This window comes from Cibotium barometz, chromosome 7 (assembly GCF_041138505.1).
Source record: "Cibotium barometz isolate CiBa-2024 chromosome 7, ASM4113850v1, whole genome shotgun sequence".
NCBI lineage: Eukaryota > Viridiplantae > Streptophyta > Polypodiopsida > Cyatheales > Cibotiaceae > Cibotium > Cibotium barometz.
In genome coordinates this window covers 15,499,091-15,512,169 of record NC_141052.1, presented here as the reverse complement: position 1 = coordinate 15,512,169, position 13,079 = coordinate 15,499,091, and the positions used below count along the sequence as shown (strand labels likewise).

The window sequence follows — 13,079 nt, the reverse complement described above, 5'->3', positions numbered from 1 at the left end:
CTTGTTGACTTGAAAGCGCATCATTACCTTCACCTTGAACCTGAAGCTCTTGCCCCTCATGTGCATATCAGAATAGAGGCTATTTTCCCATATACCCAGTTCATCTTCAAGCTCTTCCACATGCCTACTATGTGTTGGTAGAGCTATGCACCTTGCTGCTGAAAATTCAAGACCCCCTGATTTGCCATGATTTTGAGACCATGGTTGTCCCCTCCTTATGCTTCCCAATCTGTAAAAATATAGAAAGTGGCACAATAACCAGAAAGTGTAAGGGTTAATTCTAGACATGTAGTGGAATCAGATATACCTTTCTTCTCATCAACTTGAAACTTGACTCTTCCACATTGTCAAAGCCCATGATGCTAAAGTGTTAACGCAGGTCTGCTCTGCTAGACTCCAATGCTTGCTTGCTGCCACTCGCTCAATCCATCCAGTTTGCATCATCACAGAGCTACCTCAATAGGCACAATTTCTTCTTCTGAGGCTTGAAGTGGGATCCATGTCTCGTGCTTTTGCATCCATCTTTGGTAGTGCAGACGCATGTACAAAATAGAGCGTGCCTTCAAGAACCTGAAAGACACTGTAGAATCTATTACATTACACTTGTACACATCACCTTGATGTGGCCCCTCATTAACCTCCCAACCCTCTCCTAGTAATCCTTAAATGAGGTCAGACCATACCTCCTTTACAAATATACATTGTTTTTGTTTGGTGCATTGGCATCGAATGAACATGTGCAAAGGCATAGTCAAGACTATGCTTTTTGAGATGGATAGATTTTAGATCAACGTTCTTTTATCTGTAGTGTTTTTATGACATAACGAGCTTGCCTTTTTCTATTTACAATATGTTTATTTTGTATGCATAAGTGAGTTACATTCTAAATTCAACTCTCTATATTTTTAATTTATGTCTACTTGCATGTGATTATGTTTGCTCTCATGTGATTATATGGTTTTTTATAGAGTGTTAAAAATATAAAAATTGCATAATTATGCTAAAATTAACAATATGGGTATTTTTAATTTATGTATACTCACATGTGATTATATGGGTTTTTATAGAGTGACCGCCCCGAGCATATGTTGTGTTCTCTCAGATTTTGAATTTGCGTCTATTTGCATGTGATGATATGGGTTTTTATAGAGTGACCGCCCTGAGCATATGTTGTGTTCTCTCATATTTTGAATTTGCGTCTATTTGCATGTGATGCTATGGGATTTTATAGAGTGTCCTCCTCAAGCATATGTGCCCTAAAAACATATATGCTTTGTGCTCTTCTAGGTTTTGGGACTAAATAGTGGTGTACAATAACTACCAGTTTTTGGGTTGAATAGTTGTGCACATTAATATATTCATCAGGCTTCACTGACAAAGCTAGAATTGTTTGAATTTTACCAATCAAGAAGGAATGTAATAACGATAAAAAATGAGTAGACGTATTATCTTAATGTAAAGGCATACTCAAGGCTACACTTTTTGAGATGGATAGACTACCTTCATTTAGGCTTACTCTCTATTATGTTATTTTTTAGATCAATATCCTTTTATTTGTTGTGTTTTTATGACATAAGGAGCTTGCCTTTTGCTATTTATAGTATGTTTATTTTGCATGCACAAATGAGTTACATGCTATATTCAACTCTCTATATTTAATTGCATGCACAAATGAGTTACCTTCTAAATTCAACTCTCTATATTTTATTACATATGTGTTTCATGTTTCTAGACTTGAACAGGGAATAAATTTGTCCGAATAGTGAAATAAGAAACCTTCTATGTGTCTTGGCAAACTTTATCCTCTCTATGACTCCATCTTTAATAACATTTGTTACAAAACTAGGTGTTTGAATAAAGGTGTGATTAATTTGTACTAGAAGTCATAAATAGGATCCTCATTCATGTCTCTACACGGCTTTGAAGTCTTTTGTTTCTTTGGTTATGCTCAATTTGCATAAACATTACATGAGTTATATTATGTATGTGTAGCATTATGAACTAAGTTACATGGTATATGACATTCATAAGAAAGCAAATTCCAATTCAATTTAAGAACAATGCAAAGGTTATGAGTATCAATGATAGAGCCCAGGCTTGCATTTGATCCCAAATCAATATTAAAACACGGCTTCGCATTGTCAAGGATGACTGATGTTAACAAATTATTCTTACTAAAATCATCACAACCAAAGAACACAAATATAGGTTTGGAACTTCTATACAAAATGCATAGACTACGAACTCAATGAAATGATATCAAGTGTACTAGACTACAAAGATCATATTATCATATTATGAAATGATACCAAATGCACTAGACTACAAAGATAATATTAAGGTCTTTATATAGACTACGAACACAATGAGATGATACCAAATGTACTAGACTACAAAAATCATATTATGATACAAGATCACGACACAAAATCCATGAAGATCTGGGTAAAAATGAAAAACAATCGGTACTCTATATGAAAGTTTAGAACAAAATTGGCAAGTATAATATCTTCTCTAGAAATTTGTAAACATAAGCCTAGTATTGTGCATGTGGTGGTACCACCAAAAGCTTTTGAGAAGCCTCTAGTGTAGGCATTTAACCTATTATATTGTTAAATAATCAACTACAGGCATTCTCCTTTTTTACTCAAGTATTTGATGGTGCTAAAATTGAGCCTATATGTGTGAAAGGTATGTATAATTTAAGGTGTTCTGTTTCCAAGTAGGACATGAAAATTAACAAATCATTAAAACCCTTTTAAATTAGCCATTGGACTAATATTAGCTCCTATTTTTTCCCTTGGTGAAGATACACATTTACTCTCTAGTCATGATGTAGGTACATACACAACAAGATTAAACTTTACGGACATACATACACACCCACAAATACATACATCATCAAATGCATACTGGAGTGATCACTCTCTAACATGCATCGTGTTTAAGTAACCAAACCATAGTAGTAACATTTGTGAAGTTGTGCCTTCTTAAACATAGTTGACACATGTGCACCATTTTGGCAACCAAAATAGTGACAATATGTTCTTAGTTTGAGCTTCTTATTGCCATTCCTCCTTTTGTGATTGGTTTAGAGTGCACACATTTTTTTGTAGAATTTAATCAATGTATTTCTTTCTCTATTAATCTCTTATCAAAAGAGTCATAATCTTTAATAGGTATGTTTGTGCCTTGAAAGCAAAGATGAACAAAGAACTTCCGCTTAAAAAAAGATTTTCTTAGACATATGGAGTGAATACAAAGTTGGTAGTTTATGCACCTACCAAAAATGGTATACTTAGACAAAATTTATGTTTTATGAGGGCTAAAATTTTAACCTACTCAAAAAAGGAACAAAGAAGCTCAACCAAAAATGGTATTCTTAGACAAAATTTATGTTTTATGAGGGCCAAAATTTTAACCTACTTAAAAAAGGAACAAAGAAGCTCAACCAAAAATGGTATACTTAGACAAAATTTATGTTTTATGAGGGCTAAAAAGGCTTAGATGAATGCAAATTGCACCCATAAAGAGGCATTAATACACATAAAAGTGACCCAACGTTACACTCATCTGCATACATGTGCCAATTGCCAAAAATCTTGTGAAATATTATTCTGTGAAAGTAAGGTCAAAATGTACATTTACAAGAGAACTCTAGGACTAGCTGATCAGAGCTAGCAAGCTAATACATGTATGCAGAACCCTAGGACTCGAGAGAGGCCCTTGCTGCAACAGACAGGCAAGGAAGCATGCAAGATTTACGTGTGAGAGATCACCAAATGATGGCTTGCGTGATCAACCAACTCTAGCCATCGTGATTGTCCAGCAACTTATTAATAAGCTGTGGAGGTGGCTTCTTCTGTAAGCACAGTACCATGATAAGAACAAAGCGCTTGCTCTTTGAGCTCTTGCGCATGAATAGCCTCTAAGAAAGCAAGGCCCTGCACAATCCAAAGGAAGAAGAAATTAAGTAGTTGCTAATGGCAAGCAATTAGCGCTCTCTCAGATGCCTGTTATATACTGCATGAGAGAGGTGTTCTAAGCATATGCTTTTCATAAACCGCCCCATGGAGGATTGCACCATGATGATGATTAAGTGATGGTTTTAGGATGTCTTTTGAGAAATCATGCATGAACCCAATTTTATAATTGGATTAAGAGGTGGTTGTTAGCATGAGCTAATATGAATAGATAAACCTCTTCTTAATCTAGAGCATGATCAGCTGATATATGTTTAAAAACCTCCTGTTAACCAAGGTCAAGAGGTTATGGAAACACAAGCTGTGGCAAAGACAACATTGTGGCCTTTCCAAGTGAGGAGAAGAGAATCCCCATCTTTTTTGAGGCCCCAACCTGCAGCATGCTCTTCTAGCATGGACTTCACTTCAGCCACAACAGCCTCACTAAACTGAATGCTCTGCAAGTTGGAATTCTTGAGCCTCTGCATCCACCTCTCCTTGCACTCCAACCTCTCCATCCTTTCATGGCCCTCACATGCAATAATGTTCTCTATCTTGCTGCCTATATCAGCCTCATACTGCATCCTTTGCCTGCTGTCCCTTGGCAAAAATGTGTCCAATGCATCAAAGGGTATCCATAGATAATTAAATGCTGCCCTTAGCCTGTTAACCAAGTCCTTGCTTATTAGATTAGCATCCTCATCAACAAAGGTTACTATATCGGGGCGAAGCGCTCTAATTAATCTCATAAATTGAGCTCTGGGGCTGCATGATCCGGGGTCTAGGGCTTCATCATATATGTATCTTGATCTCATTTGGCAATTAATAACCAAGGTTTCATCCTCATGCAAATCAATGGCAGATGGGGTTATCTGAGCAATCTCTTGGGAAAGAACCCTAAACTGGAATGGCACATTTTTTGATCTTGCAAAGACAGCAAGCTTTAATCCCACATCTTCAAAGCTCATGTTAAGCAAGGGGGGCACGTGTGGCCTAGCACTGTGCACTGTTAAACGCACATGGGGCGGACCATGTGGCCTCTTTGAGAGGGCCTCAATGAGAGTAGGCCATTGCATGCAATGGGTTATGCTAAAATCCACTATATGAACCCTGTTTTTACCCTCTACTGCCTCCATAATAGCCCCATTAGCAGCTGAAAATCCAAACCTGTGCCATGGAGTGAGGTCCACAAAGCCAGCAAGCTCAATTGCACTCAGAACCCTGCTGCTAGAGCAATCCTTTGCATGTAGATTTGTTGCTAAATTAGGGGCCATTCTAGCTGCCCTTGACATTAAGGCCCTTAGGAAGTATGCTGTTACTCTCTGGTTAGGGTCCCCCTCTGTTGATACAGTGTTGTTAAGCACCCACATGAGCTGTTGGGCTGATGTAGCATCGTTGTTTTCGATGGCGGTCGCGCAGTGGACTAGCAGTTGCTCCATGCAGCCTGCATCATGAGAGCCTCCAAGGCTCCCTAGTGCCTTCACCATTGATATCCCAGTCATGGAAGCCCCCCTCCTTGCATCACTGCCTGCCTTAAACTGACTGTGTTGGCTCATTAGAGCCTTTGGAGGTAGCGCGGAAGTCCACATAGCTGCACCATCAAGACAATTATCAAGCCAATAATCAAGCATTCGCTAATCGACCGTAACAATTAGGTTCATTAGTGATAAGCATATAAGTATCTATACACAATTAGTAGCTACTTAAGATGGTATATGCTCGTTTAAAGCGAATTCATGTGCTAATCAAGCTTGAGGGTTACCTTAATTACTGAAAGAAGCTAATTATCAACCTCACGCTAAAATTTTAGAATGCAGGCATGACAATGTGAACCAGTTAAGTTTATTGATACCCTTGGGTCAGGTTAATGTGCTGATCAACCTAAATGGTTAGCTTGATGACTGAACTTAATAACAACTATTCAGTTAATTTGTGAGCAACTCAATTTTCTGATCAGTCTTCACGGATATATATAGTTTGATTGTAATTGAGCTAATGAATCTTTAATTGCTTCAGTATTACTGAGCTAATCAACGTTTAGAAATAGTGAGCAAGCATAGGACTAAAACAATTAACAGTCAACAAAGATCTAAATCTCCATTTTTTGAACTCGTAAACCTTTAAACTTTGCTTAATTACCGAGATTAATATAGCCGATAGACATACCTGTACTTGCGTTTTGTGAGCTTATAGTAATGCAAGCTTCATTAAAGCCCACGCCACTTGCTGATGCTTCTTGGGCACAAGTGATGCTTGGGTACTGAGCTTCTAATGCTGTGGGATTATCAGGGATTATACTGCTATTAGCAGCCGATGAGCTGGTTTCATTATTACGCTCAATATTATCAAGCACATACTGGTCTAAATGGCTCTGATCATTACATCTGTGTGAGAATGGCATGTCCATGCGTTCTACAGAAGGTAGAAAATCAGATCTCATCTTTCTTCACTCATGCATGCATAGTCTTTGTTTAACCTCCGCATAATTCAGCTGATTATGGTTTTAAATACCCCAATCAAGCTCCATTTTCAGTCTTCATAAATTAATGTGATTGTCCATGGAAAAACCTACATAGCATGCAAAGAACAAGAGTTATTAATGCTAATATGTATCGATTGTGATCATAAATTATTAAACCTAATTAAGTAACCTAAAAAAGAGTTAAGATGAATTAATAACCATGTTTAGAGCTGCAGAGCAAGCAATATCGCTATGAGCTTAATTAATCACACAGAAAGTAGTCCTTACTCGGATCGTCGACAAAGTGTTAATGATTATAATTTTACGTAATTAGTTTACAAGAAGTATCAAAAACATATGTTACTGTTTTTGTTTTAATCTACTGTTTTCAATTGAGAGGGTGGCCTGCCGGGCGTTATGCTTAAGAATTTATTCCTTTGTTAATTTTTAAAGGTGAATTTCCACATATATCCTAGTTGATACACTCTAATTATGGGGCTCAAATCAACTCTATAAAAAACAGCACAATCTGCAAGCTTAATAATTAGGCTAGGTTAGCTTAATCTTTAACTTTGGATCAAGCCATTCATTGGCTTAATTATCAAATGTAACTGGTTGAAATGATGTGTGTTGGATGATAATCTCTTAGGTTTGCTAATGCAACTCAAATCAACTCTAGAAAACGCACAATGTTAACTCCTAGTGCATGGTTAACAGCTAGGCTAGGTTAGCTTAATCTTTATAACCTTTAGATGAAGCTATTGATTGGCTAATTAGATCAACTGTAAGTGGTTGAAAGGATATATTCTGTTGAATGATAACCTCTTAGGTTTGCTAATGCAACTCAGAAAGCAGCACGATGTTATTTCTTAGTAGGCTAGGCTAGCTTGATCTTTACGTTAGATGAAGCCATTAATAGGATGATTAGATTAACTGTAATTAGTGGTTAAAATGATGGAGCACAAGCATGTAACATAAGCTAATTCATGATTAATGGAAAGGAGAATAAGGAATTAAAACTTGGCATCTTCAGGCCGGGAGGGAGAATTAGTAATTAAACTACATTTACAATGATACATAAGGTGGTATGTGTGATGCAGCTAATGAATCAAAGAAAGCTTGTAATTTCAGTAAAATGCAAGAGGGTGTTAGATTTGATACCTTAATGAAGGAATGTTGAGATGGGGGAGCATAATGGGAGTGGATGGCATTCTCATGTATTGATTGATAGGAGCCAAAAAATGAAGTAGTTGCAGAAGACAAGGTATAAGGTCCCCCCTCCCCCTTCCCCTTTTTGTAGTAGTAGCAGCAGCCTCTCAGCCTGATGAGTAGACTTGATATATGATGCTAGTGTGGGACTGATTGCTCTTGAAAATGGGACTTCAAACTACTCTTTCATGAACAATACAAAGAAAACAAACACACACAATATATGGGTCCCAAACACACACACACACACACACGCACACACACACACACTTACATACACAGTGCACACACACAAGGCACCAACCACGTGAGAAAAACTAATATGCAAATGGTGTAATTAAGGGGTCCCAAACACACACCATCTCTCTCTCTCTCTCTCTCTCTCTCACACACACACACACACACACACACACACCCACCCCAGCCGCAGACACCACCCATGTGAGCATCCCTAATACACAAATGGTGTAAAGGGACATCAATGGCTCTCAATAAACCCACTTAGTCTAATCCTATATTTATTTATTTTTGTAAAGCCTCTCATCTTTTGTCCTATGATTGTTGCTAACTATTAGTTAATTAATTCACAGAATATATATACCCCACTCTGTGCATCTAGGGTTGTTCGCTAGCTAGTAATAATTGTGTGAGTCGCATGAAATAATAGAAGATAATTATTGCTACGGAATTGATCAATTGATGGAGGAGGTATGGAGACTGTGATGGTAGAGAGGAACGGACATAACGGATAAAGAGATGCATGATTTGAAGGGAGCTTAGAGTTGATAATTAGGTGAGATGGGATGGAATTAAAGATAATTTTAGATTGATTAGTGTGTGGAGTGTGTGTGTGTGCGTGTGGAGAGAGATTCTTGCATGGAAAGCTGGAATTCTGGCAGCGCGTAGGTTGGCCCAAAAATAGTAGAAAAAAAAGCAGAAATTAGACCGCGAGCTCCCGCGCGCGCGCGCGCAACACGACATTACGTAAACGATGAGAATTTCTTGGTGGGCTGCCATTTAATTTTTATTAGAATTTCGAGAACACAGTCTTTTTTAACTCATGTCTCTGCACCCAGCTTTCAATTTCGGCTTTTAGTAGCCTTCTTCTGTGCCATTAAAAATTAATTAATTAAAAAAATTTAGAAATGTATCTCTCTTTTCCTTGAGAAATTTGCTATGGAAAAAGAAGGAATTCACAATTATTTAAAAAGAAAAAAGGAATTTAGAATGAAACTACACCAGAGAATGCAATTGCAATTAAAACTCAGATGCGAATTTTAGAATGCTTTTTTTTTCGAAAGTACAGGAAATTTTAGAAATGCTTTTTTGTAAAAGGACAGGGAGAAAACATTAATATTTTTTTTTTTGAAAGTATTTCAGGGATGGAGAACTTGCAAATATATATATATATATATAATTATTACAGTCTTTTCAGAAGGAGGAGAAAAAAGTGTGAACAGCAAATTGTTTATTTTTAAAAAATAGGTAAAAGATGGGTGGGAAAAAGGTGAATTTTTAAAAAAATCAATCTCACCCAGTATTATATTATATATATGTATGTAATTGCAGCTGTTTTTTAATTTTCTTGTGTTTTTTCTTTTATGTGCAAATGGAGGCGGAGACAGTCCGGCGTGGCCGCGCGTGCGCACAGCCGGCCTTGCTCGTTTGTCGTGTGCATGGCTCGAACTCCAAACCAATCAAACAATTTTTAAAGGAAAAAAACTGCAAATAAAGTCCAAAAAAAGAGTATTATTTTAAAAAAAACAAACAAACAAACAAACAAAAAATTTAAAAAAAACAAATAAAGTCCAAAAAAAGAGTATTATTTTTTAAAAAAACCCAAACAAACAAACAAACAAAAATTAAGTAATTCTACACTAGCGTCCAATCCATCGCGGGCAATCATCCGTGTTTGGATGTCCCTTTTATTTTTAAATTTTTCTCAGAAGGAAAACCTCTCATTGTATGGGATTTTATTTTCCTTTTTTAATATTAGGAAATACTTATGAATCTTTTTTTCCCCGAATTAAAATTTCCCCTTTTTTTTTCTCTCTTGTCACATGCTCTCCGGAAATCCTGCGGACATCCCAGTCCACCCCCTCAGCCGACCCTCTGTCTCCACCTTTGTCCTTGCCCCACCCTTAATTAACTCAAACCTAATTACCAATTAACCTTCATCATATTAAGGTTAGCATTTTTTATGTCATCCCTCATCATCAAGTTAATTCAGCCATCTTCATCATATTAGAGTTAGCATTTTTACTTTGATCAATCATCATCAACCTATCAAAGGAGTGTAATTTCACCCAATCTTTATTAGATTAGGGTTAGCATCTTTCTTAAGGTTTGCATTTTTAATGTGATTAATCATCACCATCAATCTAGCAAAGTAATGTAATTCATACCATCTTTATTTGTACTAAAGTTAGCATTTGCAATGTCAGGGTTAACATTTTTAGTGTGATCAATCATTATCAACTTCGACAAAGCCATTAATCATTATTGCATAACTAACACCTTTTGTAGTTTCCATTAAAAAATTCATTATCAATCCAACAAAATCTAAAAACCCTCCCTTGCCAAGCTTTCATAGCTATTAGTCTTCATTATCTGTTTAGCAATTATGATGATTAAGCTAGAATAAATGGATGCATTAGCTAGCAAATTGATGAATTGCAAATTTTTTTAATGGCTAATCTTGCTTAAAATAAATAGGCAACATTGCCTAGTAAAAACTTAATCCATAAGATTGTGTATTCTTACTCAAAGTTACTAATTAGACACAGACACGTTGCCCTTTTTATTAAACCTAGTGAACATGTTGGACTCAAACACCCTTCCAATTTTGAATCTAGTGAATATTAATTTTCTTCATCAAAAGACACAAACCACCTTGCCAATTTTGAACCAAGCGAATTAAGCACCAACACAAAACTAGTATAATGGTAATGTAATGAGCAATATTATCAATAAGGTATGAGTCTTTATAACTCACGCAACTATGAGCAATTGTTCATGGATAACTGTGCCATGATTTAAATGTAATGAGCAATTTGAGCCAACCTATATAGCCAAAAAGTTAACAAAAAGTAAATGTTTGTGAATAGTTGTACAACTTTGTCAACTTTCTTCCAGCAAAAGGGTAAGCATGTAATTATCCCATTGGGTTTTCTCTTAATTTAATCTCCCAGAGCCTTTGTTATAAATCAAGCTTAGGCATGTAATTAGCTTTTGAAATTTCTCTTAATCATAACCCAAAGCCTTTAGGATGAATCAATTGGGATCAAGCCTAAGCCACGTTAGGATCAAGCTGAAGCCACTAATCTATGACATGTAGTAACACCTTTCCTAATCTTAACCATTTAGGATCAAGCTTAAGCCACTAATCTATGTCATGTAGTAAAACCTTTCCTAATCTCAACCGAAATCCAACTAAGATTTAGGGTCAACTTGACACAAAAATCAAGCCTTGATTAGTCAGGCAAGCTTCTAGGACCTTCAAAAAATCTTTGTGTGCACATGAGTCTCTCTTCATTTTGCCGGCCCAAACTAAACTCCAAAAAAAAAAAAAAACCTCCCCAAGCATATAGGCCAGCCGCCATAGCTTGGCTTGGGACAAAATGTCAAAAATTTCACGTGCACATGTTTTAGTATATACCCTAATTAACAAAAGAACTCTCCTAATCAATGGTAATTAGCCTCCCTAATCATTGATAATTAGCCCTTCCCTAAACCTTAATTTAATATTAGCCATCCTATTCGTTGACAACACCTCCAAATTTGGCCTCTACGTATATCTTTAAATTATGGTTGAGCCCTCCATTTACAATCACCTCCTAATCATGCTTAATCCCTCTACTTACAATCTAATCATGCTAACTGTATTTTAATACTCGACACCCCTATAATTACCTCCTAAATCACCTCCTAATCATGCTAACTGTATTTTAATACTTGACCCCCCTCCCTAGAATCACCTCCAAATTGGCATTTAGTTGTAAGGTTTTAGCCTCCAAAGTTACGCGTAATTAATAACATGTTAATCATGGTTATGGGTTTTTGATAGTTGATCTCCTAATCATGTTTAGTACCTCCAAATTTGGCATCTAGGATAGGAAGGACACGACTAGGGTTTGTTTAGGACCTCTGTGGGATTGTATAATTGGCAAGAGATCTATGATAATGTAGCACCATAGCTAGGGTTCTTAAGCCTGCAAAAGTGTGCACGTCTCGAGTAGTCTGGCAGATCCTTTGACCTTTTGAAATTGAAGGCAAAGGGTTGGCGCACGCGCGCGCGCGCGCGCGCACGCACACACACAAAACACGGAGAACGATGCCAATGTTGGGCGCCATTTGCACAAACAAGTCTCTGACGTATCTGCTTGTTCCTGTCATGGGGAATGCGTCCAAGTTCCCACTAAGCTCAAACTTGTCGCTACATTCCTCTCTCTCTCTCTCTCCCTCTCTCTCTCTCTCTTCTTTGAAAGTTGAGCCTCCACAAAGCCTCTCTTTTTTTCCCTTCTTTTTTTTTTAACCCTCCACATTCTCTCTCTCTCTCTCTCCCCCTGAGAGGGACCTTATAAAGGCCATGATCCACCCGCGTTCAAGTCCCACCGTTGGTCGTATATGCCCTCATGTTGCATTCGACCCCAACGTTAATACCTCTCTCTCTCTCTCTCTCTCTCTCTCTCTCTCTCTCTCTCTCTCTATATATATATATATATATATATATAGCAAAGCCTCTCTTTTTTTCCTTCTTTTTTGAGCCCCTCTGTCTCTCTCTCTCAATTTTCAAAGAAGAGAGAGAGAGAGAGAATGTGGAGGCTCAAAAAAAAAAGGGAAAAAAGAGGTTTTGTGGGGGCTCACTTTTCAAAGAAGAGAGAGAGAGGGGGGAGGAGGGGTTTAATGTAGCCACAAGTTTGAGCTTAGTGGGAACTATATATATAATGGAACACTATCATATGTGCTCTACATAAAGTCTCTCTCTCTCCATAGTTGGAAATCCCCCCCATCTCTCTCTTTTCCCTTTTTCGGCTAGAGCACCCTTATTTAGTGATTTGTAGGTTGGAACCCCCCCCCCCCCCCCATTCTCCTCATTCTTTTTATATTTTACATAAAAAAATTTAGAGATTTCACATTACTACAACCTCCCCTTACAAACCACCAAATTTTAAGCCTTTATCCTCGAAATTTGAAGGTATTTTTTGAATTTTTAAGGTCCGTTTACATTATACCTTGGTTTTTTTTTCTTAGCCCCACCCCTATATATATACACGTGTAATCACATAAATAAGCCTCATGGACAAAATATTTGCCAACTAATCAAAGTACGAAGTTGTCTTTACTTTGGCCAGTTTTCCCTTCTAATTAATATCTACACATCAACTGGTTTTATAACTAAAATTCTCACAATCTTAGCTGTTAGCTTTAACGCAAGCATACATTTT

General features: G+C 37.1%; 1 protein-coding gene across 2 annotated transcripts; it reads right to left on the bottom strand.

Annotated features, from left to right (window-relative positions):
- Window positions 1-3,590: 3,590 nt before the first annotated feature.
- Window positions 3,591-8,018, bottom strand: LOC147636737 (GRAS family transcription factor). 2 transcript variants are annotated; one of them, XM_086800240.1, is made up of 3 exons: window positions 7,585-8,018; window positions 6,129-6,530; window positions 3,591-5,553 (listed from the first exon to the last, which is right to left on the bottom strand). In XM_086800240.1, the coding sequence occupies exons 2-3, from the start codon at window positions 6,400-6,402 to the stop codon at window positions 4,262-4,264; spliced, it is 1,566 nt and encodes a 521-aa protein (XP_086656366.1). In that variant the 5' UTR covers window positions 6,403-6,530; window positions 7,585-8,018; the 3' UTR covers window positions 3,591-4,261. The 2 variants fall into 2 exon arrangements, with proteins under 2 accessions (XP_086656366.1, XP_086656367.1); XM_086800241.1 differs by lacking the exon at window positions 6,129-6,530.
- Window positions 8,019-13,079: the final 5,061 nt, after the last annotated feature.

Excerpts from the sequence above, each read along its gene's own strand:
- LOC147636737 (XM_086800240.1), bottom strand. The coding sequence starts at position 6,402 with ATGAGATCTGATTTTCTACCTTCTGTAGAACGCATGGACATGCCATTC. Across the intron at positions 5,554-6,128 it reads CTCACAAAACGCAAGTACAG|CTATGTGGACTTCCGCGCTA; the intron begins GTATGTCTATCG and ends TTGATGGTGCAG.